Raw genomic sequence first — 21,653 nt, forward strand, 5'->3', positions numbered from 1 at the left:
TCCCTTTAACCACAGCAACTTGCTGGTCCTCATGTTCTGCTTTGCCCTGACAGAACCTCCCACGGTGACTGAACTGGGGGAGTAAGGAAGATAGGAGCCGCTCCAGGCAAGATTGCCACAGTCTCCCACTATTTCTACCCAAAGTTCAGCAGTTTTTCAAACATAAACACATCTCAGATTGTTGTATGTTTTTAGAGCACCAAAATTGTTTTGTCAATTTTTTTCAGCATTATAGTTGCTTTTTTTTTTTTTTTTTGTGAGGAAGATCAGCCCTGAGCTAATATCCATGCCAGTCCTCCTCTTTTTGCTGAGGAAGACTGGCCCTGAGCTAACATCCATGCCAGTCTTCCTCCAGTTATATATGGGACGCCACCTCAGCGTGGCCTGACAAGCGGTGCGTCGGTGTGCACCCAGGCTCCGAACCTGGGCCGCCAGCAGTGGAGTGCGCACTTAACCGCTACGCCACGGGGCTGGCCCCTATAGTTGCTTTTTTCAGGAGAGGATTTGCTGACCTTACTTGGCTACAGCTGGAAGTACTCCCCAAAACATCTGAGAGTTTAGTTATGATTTGAGTAATTGACTTAGAGGAGAAGTTGGAACTTGGAGAAGATAAATACGTCAGTTGGAAAAAGGATTGCACTGCTGTCAAAACTGTCCAAGTAGCCCATTGCAAGCTGGTGATCCAATTGTTTGAAATGGTTACGACTGACAGTGGGAACTGGGGAATGGTATATGCTGTGCTTCCCTCCTGTCTTCTGCTGGTAGTTCTGTATTTTCCTATGTTCTACTTTTTGCAAACTGTCCATTTATTCATTCACACTAACTTCCTTTAGTCTTCTGAGACTGGACTGTCATTGGTCACCTAACGGTCACAACAGTTCAACCTCCACAGCGTGCCATCTTAGTTTAGTCTTTACAGCAATGTTTATGCAGTTATTTAATGTTACGTCTAGTTAGGCAATGTGAGTGAGAACTGGAAAAATGAAAATCCCACACCTAATAAGAACTTATGTCCTTTGAATTAGAAACAAACATAGGAATCCATGGATCATTGAACTGAAGTCAATGATATGCTCACCTCTGAAGGATCAGAACTCAGAATAACATGGCGTTAGTCTGGTTGTATGTAGAGGGGTGTATGGTAAAGAAAGCATGGACTCCTGAGAGCCTGGAGACTTATTGCTGACATATTGAATACCAAGTTTGCTTTTACCATCTCACATGAACTGAAAGCATCCAGTTATTAGACTGTAAAGTTTTGTTTCTTGCCGACACCTTCAGTGATTTCATCAAAAAATATCAGTTATGCTCACATGTCATCACACTCTACATGTTTCATAACTATGCAGAAGTTCTTTTCTCAGGCAAATCAAAGTTCTCTTTTATGTGGGTGTTTCATGAAAAGGGGTAGACTGGTTGCTGCCACAAAAGATCAATTTCTCTAAAATTTTACTTTTATCAGATTTATGGCTTGACAATCAAACCTAGCCTTTTTATTGTTTTTCATAAACACAATGAATTAAAATACCAGTAACTTCTTTCAACTTCCCTAAAGGTGAATATCCTTACTTGGGCTGCTTTAGACTTGGCTTATTATAAAAACAATTTTTTTTAGAACAGAGGAAAACAAAGTACTTGGGTGATAAATGTATTCTCAAACCTAGAAGCCATAAATTGAGAACTAATTTGTAGTTGTTAGGTTTCCTTGTGAATAAGAAAATGTTTTTCTTTCTTTGCTAGGGTTTCCTAACTGATTTCTGCCACCTAGACTATTACAACCCTGTATCGAGCAATTAAACTGGTAGATGGGTTGCAGTCTTAAAATATTTCACCTCTGAGGCACCTTGGCTAATGTACACATTGATAACTTTCGAGTGGAGAAACCTGGCAGACAGCGCCCTACTCAGGCGAACAGTTAACTTCATCAGTGAGAGGCCGCACTGAGAATATGCACCACCTGAGGGGCTGCAGTGTGACAAGCACAGCATCATTTCAGTGATATTCCTGCTAAAAATGTGTGACATGAATCTGATGACGAGGAAACACCAGACAAATCTCAGTGCAATCCTCAAAAGTATTAAGGTCGTAAAGGTCAAGAGAGGACTGAAGAATTGTGTCGGATTGAAGGAAACTGAAGAAAAGTACAATATGTGCTCCTGGATTGGATCCTTTTGCTAGGAAGGACATAATTGAGACAGGTGGTGAAATCTAAATGGAATCTCTGAGTAAAGGGTGTATGGGAGTTTTTTGTACTGTTCTTGCAACTTTTCTATAAGGTTGAAATTATTTTTTTAAAAAACATGAAAGTGTCACCCCCATTTTGCTGACTTAAATTTTTTTTAATTGCAAAAGGAAGATGCTTGTCTTTGACAATTCAAACAATATCAATAAAGTAAAAAGTGGAAGTCCTCCTTTCCCCTCCAAATTCTATTTCCCAGAGGACACCATTGTTAATAATTTGATTTGCCCTTCTAGACTTTATTAATATACATAAATTTTTGTTTTGTTTTACAAAAGCAGGATGCTGTATGTATGATTAGACCTCATATTTTTTAATGAGCACATAGTATTCCATTGTATGGATTATCATTTATCCATTCCTGTATTGATGGCATTAGGTAGTTTTTAATTTTTCATTATTACCAATTAGATTGCAATGAACATGCTCGTCTGAATGTTTGTGTTTACATATTTGTGCTAGTATTTCTATAAAACAGATTTCTGGAAGTGGAATTGCTAGGTCATGAGTTTTGCAAGTTTGCCAATATTGATAGATTTTGCCAAATTTCTCTCCAAAAAAGTTGTATTAATCTACATTGCTTCTAATGGTGATTAAGTAAAAATTATCCTTTTACTAACACTGTATGTTATGAATCTTAGATTTTTCCCTCTCTGAAAGGAAAAACCGGGGACTTTTTTTTGCAGTATGCTGCCAGGAGAACGTACATTGGGCTTCTTATTGAAGGGCTTGTGTTCTAGATCTGCCACTTTCTAGCACTGTTACTTTCTCCAGCCAGTGACCTCTTGTTTTTAATGAGGATTCCATCACCTCATTACAGGTCGTAAGGGTCAGATGAAATCATCCATCCAAACACACTTCTGGCAATCATTGTAATAAAATGAGAATGAGCCATTAAGGAGGAGAATCCTGGCAAGATGATAATAGGATAAGAAATTCAGTTGTCCAGTGGGTCTTAGAAGAAGGAAGTGTGATGGAAGCACACATTATTCAGGCCTCTAAACAGTGATGTGTTGAGACCTCCCCAACCTGCTCCAAACCTAGCAGGGAAGAGAACAGGACCGCAGCTCCAGGCTCCAGCGTTTGTTGCTCAGTGCTCTGGCTTGAGCATTTGTTGTCCACCCTTTCAGGCCCTTCCCCACAGCCACAGGGAGGGCCTGAGGAAAGAGAACTTGACTAGCGGCCAGCTTTAGTTCTAGTGCTGCAGACATTTACTCACCTTCCAGATAATGAAAGTCTAATCCCTTTGCCCTATAGGTGAGAAAACTGCGGCCAAGTGGGATTAGATTGCTTGTCCACGTAGGAAATGCCAGGAGTAAAGTTAGTGCTTAGGGCTCCCAGCTCCGTCACGGTGCCATACTACATCATGGAATTGTTACTGTTAGTCTGGTCTCCCCCAGAGAGGCTGTGATATCCCCGAGGGAACATAGTACATCTTTAGACATTACCTCTTGAATTCCTTAAAAGACCCAGCAGAGAACTGTGTACACAATAGGTACTCAGAAAACCCATGCTGAAGTGAATTAAAAAATAAACACTATCATTGGTTTATTGTTGTTGTTAAGAAAGAGGAAGTATGGGAAGCTCAATAGGCTGCCAAAAGCTTTCCTCTAGGAAGATGCTGGGGCTCGTATTGGAGAGGATAGTAGATTCCAGAACATACTATATACTTAGTCCATTTCCCAGAGGTCCATGCCTGACAAATTTAAAGATCAGTGAAGAAACTGGGAGTCTTCTGAAGGTGCAGATTTTGGTTTTATTTCAACTGATTGCTAGTATATAATAGTATAAGAAACATTACTTTAAAAACCACCAACCCAAACCCACCACCAATGATTCAAGAAATTGTTCAAGAAAGGAGGGAGCCCCAGCCTCAGTTATATAACACAACATTGCTCTGCGTGGGATGTGCAATCCTCAGGTAAGGCCCTCTCCTCACACTAACACAGCTCCTGCTTCCAATGGCTTCCTTTCTTCCCACGCTTTGGCTGGTTGGGCTTTCTCAAATCCCAATCCCAAAGGCAGAGAATCAAAATTATAGATTCTTTCTGGATATTTTGATCTTGCACTTTAAGTCACTCCACCTCTAAGGCTCAGAGACAGTTAAACTTCGACCGATGCTTCTTATAAAAATCAATCTGGGAAGAAAGGCTGGCTCTAGCAGAGTAAAGGTGAGACCCTCCTTTGCCCATCAGCGACTCGAGGAATGCTCTGGCAGACTGAAGTGGAAGCAAAGAAGGGGACTTGAATTCGCATGACCTAACCTCAAGTCCTGGCTAAAATTTTTCCTAGCAGTGTGCCTTTAGGTGTGTCATTTACCCTCTCTAAGCCTCAGCTCCCTCACTTCTCAATCATCTACTGCCTTGTCAAGGCAGAGAGGTCCATTGCCAGCATGTTGAATGGGGTAATGTGACCTTTAAAAACTCCAAAGTGTTACACAAGGGCTAAGTGGTTTGAGGTAGAGGAGGAGGAAAAAGAAAAGGAATGAGAGTGGGATCAAAGAAAGGAGTGTGAAAAGTAGAAAAGAAAGAGGCAGGTGGAGAGGTGGAGCCAACACAACCCCAGGGGCCCAGATACCACTGGGCTAGGGTCAGGGCTTAGATGATGACATTGGTGGCTGGGTCCTCTTAACTACACAGAGAATAAAAACAGAGCTGGTGATTAGATCCAGCCTGGAGCCAGTCACTGGAAAAGGAAGTCACTATTCAGATTGATTATCATGACAGCTACCATTTGTACGATTTTAATTCATAGGATCACTTTTAAAGCCTCTAAATCTTCATCTCATTTCTGGACAGGAGACAGGCTGCTGTAGAGCCTCCCAGCCTGGCCCTGGAGCAGGTCGTTTCTTTACACTTCCTTAAGCCACAGAAAACTTAACCCAAGTGGTGTGGTCATACTCCTCCCCAGGCCTCAGCAGCACAGAAGGGAAGTGGGGCTGTGAAGGGGAAAACAACACAGGTTACACCTTGCCAGCCCAGGGGTGCCCCCTTAACAATTCACAGTGGCTCTGGACTGGTCTTTAGATCAGCTCTGTGAACTAGTTGCCAATGTAAAAAAACTGTTTATTTTGGGTTTGCAATGAGATAAAGAACTTGAGCCAGAATGAAAATCCACTGCATCACTAAGCACAGTTTGTCATAGCAAAACTTTCTTGGTGAAGGAAGCAGTGTGTTGATTTACATTCCGGTGCAAGCTGCAAGCGTCTTAGGGCCTGGCGCTTTGAGGAGATTACTCTAGGCAATAGCTAGAAAAGAAAGTTATGAGGAAGCAAATAGGAAGAGAAGATATGGAGGATCATCTTAAAAGTGTGGTTGCAGAAAATGAGTAAGTATTGATAAGGAGAAATATTAAACTGAATAAAGGCTTTGAAGGTACAAAATATGAGATTTTTATATGTAAATGCCATGTTAGTAACTTGGTGTTTCCTGGGTGTATCATGACTTAGAGAAGAGAACACATACAGACTTTTGAATCACACAGACCTGACTTGAGTGTTGTGACCTCTGAATACAATGTGACCTTGGACACAACACCACTCTGACAGGCCGGCTTGTGGCTTTACCTGATTGACTGCATCAGGCCAGTTCTGGGTCTCGAGGCAGAAACCGGAGTGCTTGGGATAGACTGCTCCACTCTTGCCCTTCAGTGTGCCATCCAGGAAGTTGCCCGTGTAAAACTGGACCCCAGGCTGGGTGGTGTATACTTCCAGTACCCGCCCACTTCCAGCATGACGGACCCTGGGGATAAAGCCAAACCACATGTAAGTCCAGGGCAGAAAAGCAGGCAGGGACAGGTGGAAGCTGGGAAGCAGCTTTGAGACAAGAATCAGACCCAGCCACAGAGCATGGACAAGACATATGGAGGAGACAAAGGAAGAGCATGATGGGAAATTCTCACAGCCTCATAGGTGAGGCATGAGCAGGTGGTTATGAGGATCCTCAATAGCAACTTCTCACTCTGATCTTGGCCTCCTTGGGGAAGAGCAAACCAGACTCACCCCAGAGTGGACGGGCTAGGATTCTTTCTCATAAAGAGTTGGAGCATGGGGCCGGCCCCATGGCGTAGCAGTTAAGTGCGTGCGCTCTGCCGCTGGCGGCCCGGGTTTGGATCCCGGGCGCGCACTGACACACCGCTTGTCAGGCCATGCTGTGGCGGTGTCCCATATAAAGTGGAGGAAGATACGCACAGATGTTAGCCCAGGGCCAGTCTTCCTCAGCAAAAAGAGGAGGATTTGCATGGATGCTAGCTCAGGGCTGATCTTCCTCACACACACACAAAAAAAAGTTGGAGCTCTCTGCTTGGCCTGGTGAAACAACCAGCTATTATGTCTTTTGAATGAGAAGAGATGCTTTTCTAAATAAAACTGCCCCCATCTCTGGGGATAGAGTAGGCTTTGCTCTTTAATCAGATCTCCTAGAACAGATCTGCTGTGGGCTTCTGCTACATTCACCATTTCTTTCTTTTTTTTAAAAAAACTGGGCCTCTACAGAGGTGAGAGTACCTACCTGGTCCTGTACTTGGTGTCAAAGGAATATAGATAAAGAAAGACCTGGGTCTTATAGTCTTACCAAGAGATAAAACATCCCCACAGTGTATAGTCAACCAAGAGGTTTAGGGAAAGATGTTTGGGAAGAGGAGGGCTAGGATTTGATAGTGGAGAGAAGGCAGGGGGGTCCCCTCTGGTGGGGCACCAGGGAGAGAAATGTGAATCATAGGCAGAGGAGAAAAGCGGGCTCCAGCTGGAGGATCACAGCTGGGGCGGTGGTGCTGGGGCTCTGAGGGAGAGAAGGCTTTTCAAGTTCTGTTTCTATTAGAGTTTGAATCATTTTCTCTGCTTTATTTAAAATCCGTTCATTCTACAAACATTTATGGATTATTTGCTAGTGCAAAGCATGATATTGGGTGTTAGGGTAGAGGTAGAGATACACAAGGATGAGATGGCATGAGGAACTCGGAATTCAGTGAGAAGGAGAGAGACTGCACACGAACGCCTGTCAGACAGGCTGGAGGTGGTGGGCGCTGTGAGAGAAGCGCAGCCTCCGACTTTCCACGGAAGTAGGCAGGGCATCAATCACCAACTGAGAAGTACAAAGGGCTCTGGAAGGTCAAGGAAGGCAGGAGTGACTTCAGTCAGGAGGAATTAGGGTTTCTAAAAACAACGGAGGTCTTAAAGAGCAGGCAGAGATGGGGAGAGAGGGAGCAAAGAGAGATGCAGTGCCACGTAGGGACAGAGGAATAATGGCATGGTGCGAGAGGGGAGAGAAATTCTACAGAGTTCACCTGTGGGATACGAGCTTTGAAGACATAGGACGTGGTATTGATCCCTGTGGCATAGTAAATGGTATTCACATGGCCAGAGGAGAAGCTCCTCAAATAGGAATTGATATCTCTTCTTCCCTGTAGAGGCAGTAAGTGAAAAGTACCTACCGGGCACAAAAATGCTTTTCTTTAGATCCCTTCAGACAGAAATTGTGGTCAAAGCCATTGATGTGGAACTTCTGCAGGTGTTTTCCAAGCTCCACTGGCTTCCTCAGGTCAAACGCAGTTCCTTGCACTGGAGCAACTTCTCCTGGTGGAAGAGACAGAAAAAAGGGTGATAAATGCCCAAATCAAATCTTTATATAAGTATCCTAAAGACCCACTGGTTCTACCCTCTCAGCCTTCATTTCAATTTGGAAGGGAGATAGGAGCCCAGATCCTAAGAAGGAGAATGAATTATTGGATTTCCTTAATTGTAAGATGCTACTGATTGCAAAATGCAGTAGCTATAACATTCAGAATCATTCAAGTGTGAAAAAAGTACAAAAATCAAGGAAACCCATAATTTCCATTAAGGGCTAAGTTGGACAAAGGGTGATGGTTGTCCTAACCATTGAGTCAATCACCTTGTTGACATTTCTTGCTTTAGTGCTGAAACATCCCAGGGTTCATAACCAAGCATTAGCACCTGGCAGTGGCTAACCAGACACTAAAAATGTCCCTGAGATTAGTGATTCTCAAACCATTTGGGGTCATTATTAGCCAAAGAGACACTGGCAACCACCTTTCCCCAATCACTTCCCTGATCAGCCTGTAGACACACTCTAAACTGTAGCGGGCACTATTAATAACAATACTGGGACAAATGAGTTAACTGGGACAGTCCAGGGCAAACTGGGATGTATGGGCACTCTACTATTTGCCGATTTTAGATTCAATCCTTTGAATGAAAGCTTTGTGTCTCCAGGAGTGATTGATTCCTGGAGAAGTTGTAGTCGGCAAGCACTGCCTCCCTCCTGTGTGTAAGCCAGATTCCTCAAGTTCTAAGAGCTGCACATTTGTTCTTATCATCCTGAAGCCTCTTCACAATGATGTGGGTGGGTGGTCAGTCATGAGGGAGGATACTGCACTGTGGGGACGCTCAACTCTTAATGGGCAAAGCACAGAGGAAACTGGACAGGAGCCCTGTCTTGTTGGTCATCACACAACCAATGCTCAGTTAAGAACATTCCTTCGTGGTGTTGCAGAACTCAAGGGTGTTGGGGCCAGAAAGGTTCTCAGAGCTCATCTGGTCCAAACTACTCATGTAACAGATGAGGAAACTGAGACCCACATAACTTGATATCATCAAACAATAACCTATGATATTGATATATATCATATTTCATCAATTTAAGACACTCATTTTTGTATTTTAAAATCTCTGAAAGCGTGTCATGGTCTAACTGGCAGAGGTTTTTTTCCTTCAAGGTATGTAAAATAAGGGTAGAGTTTACAATTGATGGCATCTTAGAGTTGATAAAATCTGTAATAGTTTGCCACATCCTCTGCTCTACTAAAACCACTGAACAAGTAATCCGAGCTTTGAGGGTGAAAAAAGAGGAATCAGGATTATTTTGTGAGTCATTTCAACTGAAGATCCAAGAGAGAGAGAATTTCTCAACAGACAGTCCTCTACATATGTTTGCCAACAGGCTGTAATATGGGTTTTACATTCTTCTGAAAATAGTGTCATTTTGCTTTGTCACCTTTCGTTCTCTTCCTAACTTTCAGGTCTGTTCTTCCCTAGATGCTAGGCCGAGCCATTTCAAACCGGGTACACAAAAATTTTGAATTTAGCTCAGTTAAGAAAGGCCAGATAACATAAGGAAGCCCACAGAGCAAACTTGTTACTTTATAGCACTGTGTCAGAGCCAGAGCAATGGACTAGGAGCCATTCTCTCAGTCACTCTTTTTCTCCATCAACACTTTAATTAAACATCTACTATATGCCAGGTATTCTGATGGGCAGGGACGCTACATAGATGAATGAGACATGGAACCTGCCTTCTTAAGCTGCTGGAAGTCTGGAGAAGGGAGCAGACATATAAATAGCTCATAATCATAGAGTGTGAAGAATGCTCCAGTAGAGGCATAGCTGTAAGAAAGAAGACAGGAGTGTGACTGGGTTGGCTTAGATGTGGCATACTGGGGAGATTTCATGGATGAAATTATAGTGATTAAGCTGAGGCTTGAGGTGAGATCCTATTAGGTTGAATGGGTGAGGAAGGTTGAGGAATATTCAATGTGGAGGAAACACAGCTTGAGCACAAGGTGATAGGGTGAATGTGTGTGTGTGTGTATGTGTGCGTGTAGTAGGGCAGAATGCCTCATATGAGGAAAGAAAGAGATTAAGTAAGGTTAGATCACTTCTCTGAGCCTGGGTTTTTCATCAGTACAATGAAGAAGTTGGACTAAATCACTGACTTTCAACCTCCATCCCCTTCCTGCAGAATTCTTTATTTCAGAGGGAATCTTTGGAGGAAGCTCAATACACACACACACACACACATCCACACACACACACATCCACACACATCCACAAAATAATATATACATACAATATAAAATACACATATATAAAAGCCACAATGAAGCCAGTGCAGGCTCTGAGCAGTTTAGTTGGAAAACCCCAGGAACAGATGAGAGCAGGGGAGCACCTCGACCCACCTAAACGTATGGGCCACCTAGGAGTGAAGAGCCCCCTGTTCCGAGATCTTGCACCAACTACAAAGACTCCCAGGTTCCCCTGTAGCAGGCGGGAACACTCTGGCTATTCTTTCTTGAGGGGAAAAAAGGAAAGGGACTCTTTCAGAACCTTACACGATGATACAGTTTAGTCCCTTTAAAAGTTTTCTTACTGTTCCAGAACCATATCATATATTTTAAAGGTAAATACAAACGTTAGGTAGTTAACATACACTTTTATGGTGAGAATTGCTTTTTCTTTTCATGAGGTCAGATGGAAATGTTTTAGGAACTTGGTTTCTACTCTTTTTAGGGGAGAAATAACAGCATGCAAAGTGGGGCTGAAATTTTAGGAGGCTAAGAAAAATCAGGAACTTGTACTTTACCATTAAAAGAATTTAATAAGTGAAAGGAGAACTGACTTTTAGCCATGTAAAGCATTTGGTTCTACTTTTTTTTTTTTAATTTACTTAGTTTTTTTTTTTTTTTTTTTTTGGCGAGGAAGATCAGCCCTGAGCTAACATCCATGCTAATCCTCCTCTTTTTGCTGAGGAAGACCGGCTCTGAGCTAACATCTATTGCCAATCCTCCTCCTTTTTTCCCCAAAGCCCCAGTAGATAGTCGTATGTCATAGTTGCACATCCTTCTAGTTGCTGTATGTGGGACGCGGCCACAGTGTAGCCGGAGAAGCGGTGTGTCGGTGTGCGCCCAGGATCCGAACCCGGGCTGCCAGTAGCAGAAGCACGCCCACTTAACCGCTAAGCCACGGGGCCGGCCCTGATTCTGCTTTTGTGGGTTCCTAAAACCTAAGAGGAAACAAGAATGTCCTATCTTTGGGTGAAAGAGGTCATCCTTTTCTTCAAGTCAAGAGCTGCTTGTTCAGAATTGCAGTCAGTCTTTCTGGCACGTGAGGACTGGGGTCTCTGAGTTCAGACAGAGCTTCGAGAGTGCCTGGGGTCCAGAGCACTTGAAGGAGACACTGAGGCCTGGCCAATCTCATCCTAGAGTCCTGTGTCTACTGTTAAACCACGAAAATTTGGGAAGCACACAAAAGAATCCTTCTCATTTACTAGAGTCAGCTTCAGGAAAAATTAAGTAACATTCTTTTTGACAACAGCCTTTAAAAGCATCTATTTCCTTTGCCTTGGTTCTACTTTTACACAAAAGAATTTTTGAATAGGTAATATTTGCACATGTAATGAATTTAAAAAGTAACAAAGATAAAAGGTATGAAATACTATATAGTGAAAAGAATTTCTCTCAGCCTTGTTCCCCACAGATCAGTTTCCTTTAACAGCAGAAACCACTGCTACTGGTTTCTCATGCACCCTTCCAGAAATATTACAAGGATAGCCAAGGATCTGAATGCACACCCCCCCACACACACACAAATATGTGGCCTGTTTCCACCTTGACCTTTTCATTCAATTTATCTTGAAGGTTGTTGCTAAATTTATTCCTAGGTATTTCATTAGACAACTCTATATGTGCTCATATTTTTCTCTATTTTTTCTATGATAACCTATTTAAAATTTCTTTTTGGAGGTCACAATTGCAAACATTTTTATTTTCCTAGAAAATTATCCATTTCATCTATATTACTCTCATATTTATTTGTAGAGAGTCAAGGAAAGAAATAATTTATGATCCCTTCAATTTCATCTGTCTGTGGTTATTTGCCTATGCTCATTTCTAATTTTGTGTATTTAACAGGTTAGCTAATGCTTTATCTATTTTACTGGGTTTTTTTTTTTCCTCCAATGAAGCAGCTCTTGGATTTATTTATTAATACTACCTTGGCTCCTCTTTTCAAAATCATAATTTCTGCTTTTATTTTTATTAATTTTTCTTCTGTTGTCTTGGGTTTATTTTGTTATTCTTTTTCAGATATCTTGCATTAGATGCCTAATTCATTTATTTTCACTTTTTTTGATTAATATAAGTATTTAGTGCTAAAATTTTCTTCTGAACAATAATTTATATGATACGTAGGAGTTTCCATTATATGTAATTACAATATTTCCATTTATTATATATTCCAATATATATTATGTATATATTCCCATTATATAGAATATAATTATATTATTTAGTTATTTTCTAGATATTCCTAGTTTTGAGGAATCCTTTTGGATCCAAGAATTACTGAGAGTTAAAACATTTCTAGTCAATATTGGCTGTATTACTTATATTTTGTGAAACTGCCTGAGGTTTTCTTTATGGTCTTAGATATGGTCATTTTTTTTTGTGAACCTCCATTATGAATTGCATCCTTTATCATTATAAAGTGTCTTCCTTTCTGTAATTCAATACGTTCTGTCCCGAAATCAGCCTTTACTGATGTTAAAATTGAGACCTCCTGGGGCCGGCCCCATGGCCTAGTGGTTAAGTTTGGTGTGCTCCACTTCAGTAACCCGAGTTTGCGGGTTCGGATCCCTGGCACGGACCTACACCACTTGTCAGCCCTGCTGTGGCAGCAACCCACATACAACATAGAGGAAGACTGGCACAGATGTTAGCTCAGAGCTAATCTTCCTCAAGCCAAAAAAAAAGAGGAAGATTGGCAACAGATATTAGCTCAGTGTGAATCTTCCTCAGCAAAAAAAAAAAAAAAAAGGAGACCTCCTGCTAATTGGCTTTCATTTGCTTGTTGCTTTTGAATTCTCATATTTTCAAACTTTCTGAGTCACTTGGTTTGTACGAAGCATTCTGTTGGGTTTTGCTCTGTGATTCAATCTGAGAGATTTTGTTTAATAGGGGTCTTTTATGGGGTCTTTTATGGCATTAGTATGACATATATGTTCCAAATGTTCTTAGTTCTGTCATTATATTTTATGGTATGCTTTCTGTGTTTATGAATTCTAGTTGTTGCTTTTTTTAAAAAAAACCTTTACTATATGGTCTGTGTTTGTGTGTGTATTTCTGATAAGTTAGAAAGTTTGTGTTTTTGTTTTGGCGGTTACATCTCTATCTAAGTAACTTCAGTGCAGTATACTTAATTCTCTGTTTCTTAGGCAGAAACTGCTGAGCTCTTCCTTCCTCCCCTTTTCTCCTTCCTGAGTTTCTGACACTTTCAACTTAAGTCTTCTAATAAAGGCCCTTTGTTTCCCAGTAGATGGTGCTAGAGACACAATATAAAGAGCTTGCTTTATAAACATCCACCTCATCTGCATTCTGAGTCAGTCCTCTAAACCCCGATCACTTCTGGGAGAATTAATAGTTGAACTTTTTGGATCTCTAAAGCCAAAGGGCAAATCTTGGATGGTAGTGACCCACCTGGGTGCTACTGTCCTGTGAAGTCTGGGTGACCAACCACCTCTGGCTCACATCAACTTTAAAAAAGGCAACAATGTTTCTTTATGAAACCATTAGACTGGGAAAAAGAAGCAGCTGTTCTCATGGGCACAAGAAGATTTTAATCTTACCAACCTATGCTCTGAGTGGTAACCTATGTTATGCTTTCTTCCCTAACCTTATATGGTGTTCACAATATTTAGTTCTTCCTTAAAGCCATACTTGACTCAAAATCTAACCCTTACGACAGTCCCAATGTGATTGCCCAGGTCAGTCAAGATTACTTATTTCTCTTGACTTTAAGGAAAAAAGAAAAGTCATGGAATTTTCATGAAGGAAGGATCCAGAGCATGTTTCAGGTCTGTTGAGCAATCTACAAATCAGTGTTTACTTTAGCTTTTCTCTCTGTAAAACGAAGCTGCTATTATTTGCTGCCTTACACATTACATGGAAATATTTGATAAACAATATGCTTGAACATTTTCAGGAGGATAGCATAAATAAAAGGGCCAAATTTCAAGATAACATGTACAACACAAAGCAGAGCCCAGAGAGGGTAAGACCTCAAGAATGGCAGAGAGGCTCTGACTTAAAAATTAGAAACTTGGGATAATTCTAAAATGAGATTTTTGCTAAATGAGAAGACAGAAAGAGAGAAGCGTGCAGTCTATCTTGTCCAGCCTCACGCCCTGATGTACTCCCGCATGTGCCTAATGGTCAGGCATGTGGAAAACTTGGAATTTGTCCCCTACGTTCACCATGACTTTGGGCCCTTTGTCATAACTGGAATGTCTTTTCTGTGCCCCCTACCGTCATCACACTCTGGCAAAGTCCAGTGGATCATTTAAGAAAACTTACTCTCTAACGCCATTTTCTCTGTGAAGGACTGTAATCTCCACAGCTAGAACTAATCCCCTCTTCTACTTTGTTCCGGTCGCACTTTGAACCTACCTTCCCCCAAACGTTCATCACATTATGGCATAATTATAGGATTATATCAAGCTCTTTGTAAGGAGTATGAGCTCCGGGAGGCCAGCGATTGTGTCCTATTTCTGTTTGTCCCCTCTGGGCATGAAGCAGAGCCTTTACTCAATTAAAAACTGGTGAATGAATGAAGTAGAGGCAGAGAAAACAGGGGCAACTGTGAATGTTATAGCATCCTGTGACAGAGTCAGCATGAAAGATCTAGAAAGGACTTTAGGAATTACCTCATCCAATCCCCTTACTTTGCAGATGTTGAGGTTGGGACCCAGACAGCTAAAGGGACTTGCCTGAGGTGACACATCTCCATAGTGTCAAAGTCTCCAGGCCTCTACTCAGGCACTTTCCACCTCACCCTGGAGTGACTTGGTTACAGCCCCTTCTACCCCTAACCCCCCAGGTGTTCTTGATTTTTCTAAGAATTTGGAAAATGAATGTGCAGTTGTAATTTTGGTTTATCTGCATATGTGAGTTCGTGCTTTGGTGCTAATAGAAGGAAATGTCAGATGAGCTCTCTCAGCAGCGCTGAGTGTACAGAAAATGAAGCGGAAATGGAAAGGGTGCCCTCAGAGAGGATGTCACAGCACCAGACTTTGGTTTTGAAGCCACCAGAAAGCTGGGGTATCAGCAGAGAGAAGCTGTTTTCTGAAGAGGGTTTCTTATTCTCCTGAATGTTGGCTGGGTGTGCATTAAGATCTGAGCAGCAATGCCTGGCAGATGGTGGGCTCTGACCCAAAGATGTGGGGTTACAGCTCTGGGGCAGCGAAGAGGCTTCAGGCAGCATTTCCGCTTCTCCATTTCAGGGACAGTCTGACTGCAGGCACCAGTAAGGACCCGCTTGAGTTTACTGTCATGAATTTAGAGTAAGACCAGTAGCTCAGTGGCAGCTGTGGAGGGTGTAGGGGTTGGGATTAATCAGGGTTGGGTTTTGTTAGGATAATACAAAGAAGGAGAGGGGCAAGTGAACTGAAAGCATATGCAAAAGGGGTGATTCTATTGATGGACTCTGATCTAAGTTGGGGGAGGAGTGAGGTCATGAGGAGGTGAGGGACAGTGAAAGGGTGGTAGGATCAGGGACTATAGGTTCTTGTGGCATTGAAGAGTTATTGGAGCTGAAATAGGCATCTTAAAAAGTGATCATAGAAGGCTGCAGTAAGAGGTAATGACAAAGTCAAGGGTATCACCCAATGACCATAGGAGTGAGTAGCTAAGAAGTGTGGAGGACAAGATCATTGGAAGAGAGGATGTCAAGAACCTGAGAGGTCAAGGTATCATCAACACGGACAATGAAATAAAAATTATGACAGGAGTGACAGTGGGCTAGGAATGAGGTGAAGTCTGTAGATGACCTCAACAAAGAGGATCATGTGAGTGTCACTCTGGCAACTACAGCTGCCTCATTCTTGCAAGAAGATGATGTAGACCTGATAATTGGCAACAGGACTCTCTGACATTCCAGATTCTGTCACAAGGCGTTAAATCTTCCTCTTTCTATTTGCATTCCTGACAGAGTTATAATTACCTGCCCTCTGGCAGTAGACGAAAAACTCACTGTCTTCGTGAAATCCATCTGCCTTGATTCATCTCTCTTATCTCACATAAAGGATTCTTATACATATTCGATTATGCCGAATTTGGCCTTTTCCCCATGACAGCTTGTGGTAGATTGCATTTTTCAAAGATGGCCACACCAGTATGTATCCCATCCCACAGGCTCTACATACAATGTGCTGTTGACACACTTTCACTGAGAGGCAGTCTTTGTTCCCTTCCTTAAACCTGGATGGATCTTTGTAACTGCCTCAACCAACAGAATGTGGCACAAGTGATGCTGTGTGATTTCTGAGGCCAGGTTATAAATACAAAGTGGCTTTGGCCTGGCCCTCTCTCAGGACATTTGCCCTTGGAACCCAGCCACCATATTGTAAGGAACCTCAAGTCACATCCAAAGGCCATGTGTGGCGTGTTCTGGCTGACAGCCCCAGCTAGGCCCCCAACCAATAGCCAGCATCAAATGCCAGTCATGCAAGTGAATGAGACTTCCAATGATTTCAGCCCCTGCTCTAATCCTCCAGCAGAGGCCCTAGACATCATATGCACAGACCAGATATGCCCTGTCTAAATTCCTAACCACAGAAACAATGAGAGATAATAAATGAAGTGTTGGAGTAATTTATTGCATAGCAATAGATAACTAGTATACTGCCTTAGGATGTTTTCACCTCTTGGCACTTGACTTGGCACAAGTCTTGACAGAAGGTTAATGTGCCCTTCTCCCGTTTTTTTACATAGAAGTGCCTTTGCATGATTCTACCTTATGAATACTAAGCCTTGCAATTACTTTTGGATGGGGAAAAACAAATTCAAATTTGTTAGTTCACTCATTTTTCAGCATGTTTTTTCAGCATCTTTTATGAATCGGGCATTAAACTGACCTCAGGAGCCTAGAATCTGGTGAAAGAGACTGACAAAAAAATAAAAACTTACAGGAGAGTGTGACAAATTCAGTGAGGTGGCATTCAAAAGGCTCTGGTGGAGCAGGGAGAAGCAGCACCTAATGCAGCCATGGGGGTCAGGAAAGGTTTTCCAGAGGTGGTGACATGAGCCTCATCTTGAAGGATGAGTCGGGATTGGCTAACTGGACAAGGCACAGGACAGAACAAGCACAGGAATGGACTCCCACCACCTGTAAAGTTGTATTTGGGGTATAGGCAAGACGCATTTATATTACACATATCTATGGCTTCTAGCTGTGACTTAATTTTTTGGGCAAAAGATTTAAGAAATGGAGTAGAAGGTGAATGAGTCCTTGTGAACTTCTGATCAAACGCTTGACTACAGTGAGATGGTTTATTGTAACATCTGGGCATGAACATGCTCTCAGTGTCTGACTGAGAAAATTCACCTGGGGTGAATTTTAATTCAATGCTTTTAATTTCCCATCAACTTAAATAGCTGTTTCCTCTGCCTGGTGGCCCTAGTGCCTGACTCTGAGAAGATGAACAGATGGTCACTGCAAGAGTCGCTGGATCTCCATCTGCGTTCATTTTTAGCTGCTTCCTTCCTGGCAGGTCCCCTTCTATCTCGTCACCACATAACCCAATAACAGGAGTGCATGAATAAAATCATAGTCCCACCAGACAGTCCTCAGCACAGGTAAGTCCTGTTTATAACAAAAATTATTTTGAGAAAAGAGAAAAGAAAAAAAAAGGAAAAGAAAATCTGACATAGACTTTCTAGAAAAATTTGGGGAGGGTGGGAAGAAATTTTCTCTGATAATTTTTTCTCTCTTGAAACAGAAATACTTAAAAAATATTAAGTATGTTACTTGAAAATTATTTTCTATGATTTGTCCTATATTTTGATTTACAAATCTGTGTAAGACATCTTAGGAGTTAGACTAACTGATCTTGGGCAAGTTTCCATGCCTTCGTAAGATTCAATTTCCCCATTTAACATGGAGCTAAAATTGGTATCTACCTGATACAGATATTGTGAGGTAATTGAGAGAATGCTACAAAGGAGGTCCTATCTCTAGGCCAGTACCTGGCACATAGTTAGTGCTCTCGCTCTCTCCCTGTTACACACACTTACACACACACACACACACACACACACACACACACGCACACTCCAGAAATTCAGAGAACAATTACTCACTATAGTGTAAATCATTAATGCAAAAGGAAGGTGCATTCATGCCTTCAGGGGACATTGCCATTTTCATTAAAAAAGGATTCAGCGTTTTTGTTTTGTTTTGTTTTTTGAAGCTTCCTCTCTTAGTGATTTTTAAATCTAGAACAATGGTTTTTAAACTGGTTTTTGAGTCAGGGACTCCTTTGAGAATATTATAAAAGTTATGGGCTCTCTCTCCCGGAAAATGCATACACACATACAGAATGTTCCTAGAACCTCTGAAGCCCAGCCATGCATGCCTGGTTAGGAATCTCTGATCTACAGGCTGGTGAATATGTTCTGCCTATACTGCTACTCATCACCAAACAAGTGGCCCTCTCGTGACCTGGTACTGACATGCACATTTGGAATGTTACGGTCACATAACCTCGGGTGTTTGGTCAAGAAATGCGATGTGGGAATCTACTGGCAGATTCCTCCTATAGCAATGCAGCAAAGGCTCTGCATAATCCATCAGGGCCTCCTTCTGGACTGTCTATGATTCCTCCATATTCTTGCAGCTCGTACAACAAACTAACATGTGAAAGGCACAGAAGCTTGTCTTAATCTGAGCAAACCAACAGCTTTCAGAAATTGCAGGAAAATGAAGCATTAGAGAAAGTGGGAATTCCCGCTAATGATAGCTCAGAAAATGGGGCTGGCTGGCAAACGGTGTCCCCTGGGTTGCAGTGGATATCAGGCGTTGTGATCACCGATTACTGTTATCAGCCTCCCAGGGGCGTCCTGCTCACCTGTTTGGCAGTCAAACTCAATAGATATTAGAATGAATTTCAGAGTCAGGCAGGCCTGGATTTAAATCCTGGCTTTCTTTGCTGTAAAAACTTGTGAAGGTTGCTTAGCTTCTGTGAACCTTGCTTTCCTCATTTGTAAAATGGAGATAACAAGAGTATCGACCTCATGAGATTATGAAAAGTAAACAAGATAAGGCATGTAAGGTGCTCTGCACCCTACCCAGTCCGTAGGAAGTACTCAGTGATATAGCCGTTACTACGGACAGTAGCTGAGGGCAATAACAGCATAGACTTGTTAGGGAAACTTGGCTCCAAATCTTGATTCCACCAGTTACTTACCTGTTTAACTTTGTGCAAGTTACTTGACCTCTCCAAATGTCCATTTCTTCAACTGAAGCATAACACCTATTTCAAAGGGTAGTTCAATGAACTAATGCATGTATGTGCCTCACTTAGTGTCTGATACATATTAAACACTCAGTAAATGGTGGCAATGATGATGATGATAATGGTAATAATCATAGTCAATACTTACAAAGCTCTTACTAAATGCCAGGAACTGTTCTGAGCACTTTACATGTATTATCTCATTTAATCTTTAGAACCAATGAGGTAGGTCCAATCATTATCTCCACTCTACAGATGAGGTCTTCAGAGGTTACATAAATTGTCCAAGAGCACAGGGTTGCTAACGATTTAAATCTAAGCAGTCAGGGTTTGAGTCCATGCCCTTATGTACTGTGTTTTCCTGATGATAAGGTGTCAAAATCAGCCCTTTTAAACAGCCATTCAAGGTCATACCACAGACTCACTTCACAAAGGTCAGAGGCATTTTCCATTTCTGGCTGGAGCTCCCTCACCTGCCCCCATCAGTTTTCATGGCACCCTGAGGCGCCCACTGCTCAATAGCAGGTGCATTGCTAGGGCTAGATGTTGATCCGTGAGAACCAAGACTGCCTTCCCCAAATCTTCCTGGACCCACTGGGCTCAGTCTGCCAATGGCGGCTAACTGCTCTAGCGTGAGAGGGAGAGTGTCTTCTGCCTGACCACACAGAGAGATAGTGTTCAGGGTTTGCTTGATGATTTCAAAAGGGGAACATGTTGAGGCAGAAGAATTTTCCTGCATGCTTGTTTTGCTGCCTCACAGCAGCTCAGGCAGGCTCCAGTGACAATGGCATGATTAGAGAGCCCAGGCTCATGGTAGACAGGTGGTTGACATCCCGACACCATGAAAAGGATGGTAACTGAACATAGTTAGATTATGTTAATGGCCCAGGGACAGAGAAGAGAACCAGTAAAAGAGAGAGGGGAGAGATCAGCCCAGCCTTGCCGGTCAGTTAGCACAGTGGCAGTGCCAAGAAATGGCTTTATGTGGGGGATTTAGCTCCTCTGATCTCCATGAGTGCTCCCCCTTGCTGCAAATAGCCCCAAATAAACATACGATCTAAGTTTCAAAGCACGCCCCAGTCTCCCTTCTAATGAGACTGCTGCCCCAGGCTCCTCCTACACAGAAATATTGGCCCTACCACGGTTGCTCAGCCTCCTGTGTTTAGTCAGCACATGGAAATCTTGTGTTTGTACTAGTGGAGTCGGAGGCAGGGAGCCTTGAAATGCAGGGCCAGCCTCCTAGATCTCACTATCTGCAGGATGTGGTCCTTATCCTCTCTGGGATGTGTGTTATGCAGACCCCAAAGGGTCAGTTTCACAAACTACAAATTTAGGAGCTGCTGTCTGTCCTGGGAAGAATTCTGGAATGGAGCCCTGAAAGGGAGGAGGAAGGATGCTCACCAGGAGCCAAATACAGATATATTCAAATACAGATCATTCCCAGGCCACCCCCTTGGCTTCTCTGACTGGGTTACAAGGCTGATGGCTCAGGGAGCTTCGGGAGACAGAGCATCTGGGCTTCAGTGAGCAGATCTGTAGGGAGTTGTCAAGTGGCCTCAGATCTGTGGATATCTAGATGAAGATATAGAAGGTATTCTTCTCAAACTAGGACAGGCAGCCTGACGCTCGGATGCAGATTCACTTGGGAAGACAGAACCAGGAATCCAAAAGACAGTGCCAAGTCGGGTAAAGCACTGATTACAAGATGAAATTTATGAATAACAGCAACAGACATGGTCCTGCACTTGTGTCCAAAAAAACCAAAAACCAAAAAACCAAAGGATGCTGCCTAGGTTTAGACTGTAACTCTAATCCTAGGCACAAAACATAATCTTTTGAGGTTCCATTTCCTCACGTGTAAAATTGGGATACTATAACCCTACCCCATGAAGCTGTCATGAGGATTAAAACAGTTAATACAGGCAAGTGCTTAGCACAGTGATGATGATGATGATGATCATGATGGTGGTAGCTAACAATTAGATGGCTCTTCGTAGAGTGTGTCATACCCAGGCAGTCTGGTTCCAGAGCCTGTGTTCTTAAGCATTATGTTATACTAATTCTCATAAATGTTAAGTCTGATTACTACAACTATTACCAATAGGGAGATGTAGCTGAGCCACAGCATGTGTGAAAATGACTTTAAGGATGTGGTTGGTAGTAAGTTCAACAGGAGTCCTGTAAAGAGTGTAATGAGGTGGTGACAGTTTTCTGTTACATTTTGCAGTGCGGGCATCACAGACGGAGGGGCCTGAAGACAAGAGAAGCAGGATCAGAGGAGAATGACCAGAATGGCCAACTCACAGTGTAAGAAGAACAGCTGATGACCTGGGGAT

At 42.4% G+C, this 21,653-nt stretch overlaps 1 protein-coding gene across 2 annotated transcripts in view; it reads right to left on the reverse strand.

Moving 5' to 3' along the window:
- Positions 1–3,972: 3,972 nt before the first annotated feature.
- The window catches only part of GALM (galactose mutarotase), a 55,873-nt gene continuing 38,192 nt past the window's right edge, over positions 3,973–21,653 (reverse strand). Inside the window, exons 5-7 of one of the 2 annotated variants that reach the window (XM_058551394.1) lie at positions 7,670–7,811; positions 5,805–5,979; positions 3,973–4,458 (exon numbers count right to left, since the gene is read on the reverse strand). In XM_058551394.1, the coding sequence (XP_058407377.1) occupies positions 4,333–4,458; positions 5,805–5,979; positions 7,670–7,811 (443 nt within the window). In that variant the 3' untranslated portion in view covers positions 3,973–4,332. Of the gene's footprint in view, positions 5,178–5,804; positions 5,980–7,669; positions 7,812–21,653 lie in introns of both variants that reach the window. The other variant, XM_058551395.1, reaches the window with a different exon arrangement.

Source organism: Diceros bicornis, chromosome 12, assembly GCF_020826845.1.
Source record: "Diceros bicornis minor isolate mBicDic1 chromosome 12, mDicBic1.mat.cur, whole genome shotgun sequence".
NCBI classification, from domain to species: domain Eukaryota; kingdom Metazoa; phylum Chordata; class Mammalia; order Perissodactyla; family Rhinocerotidae; genus Diceros; species Diceros bicornis.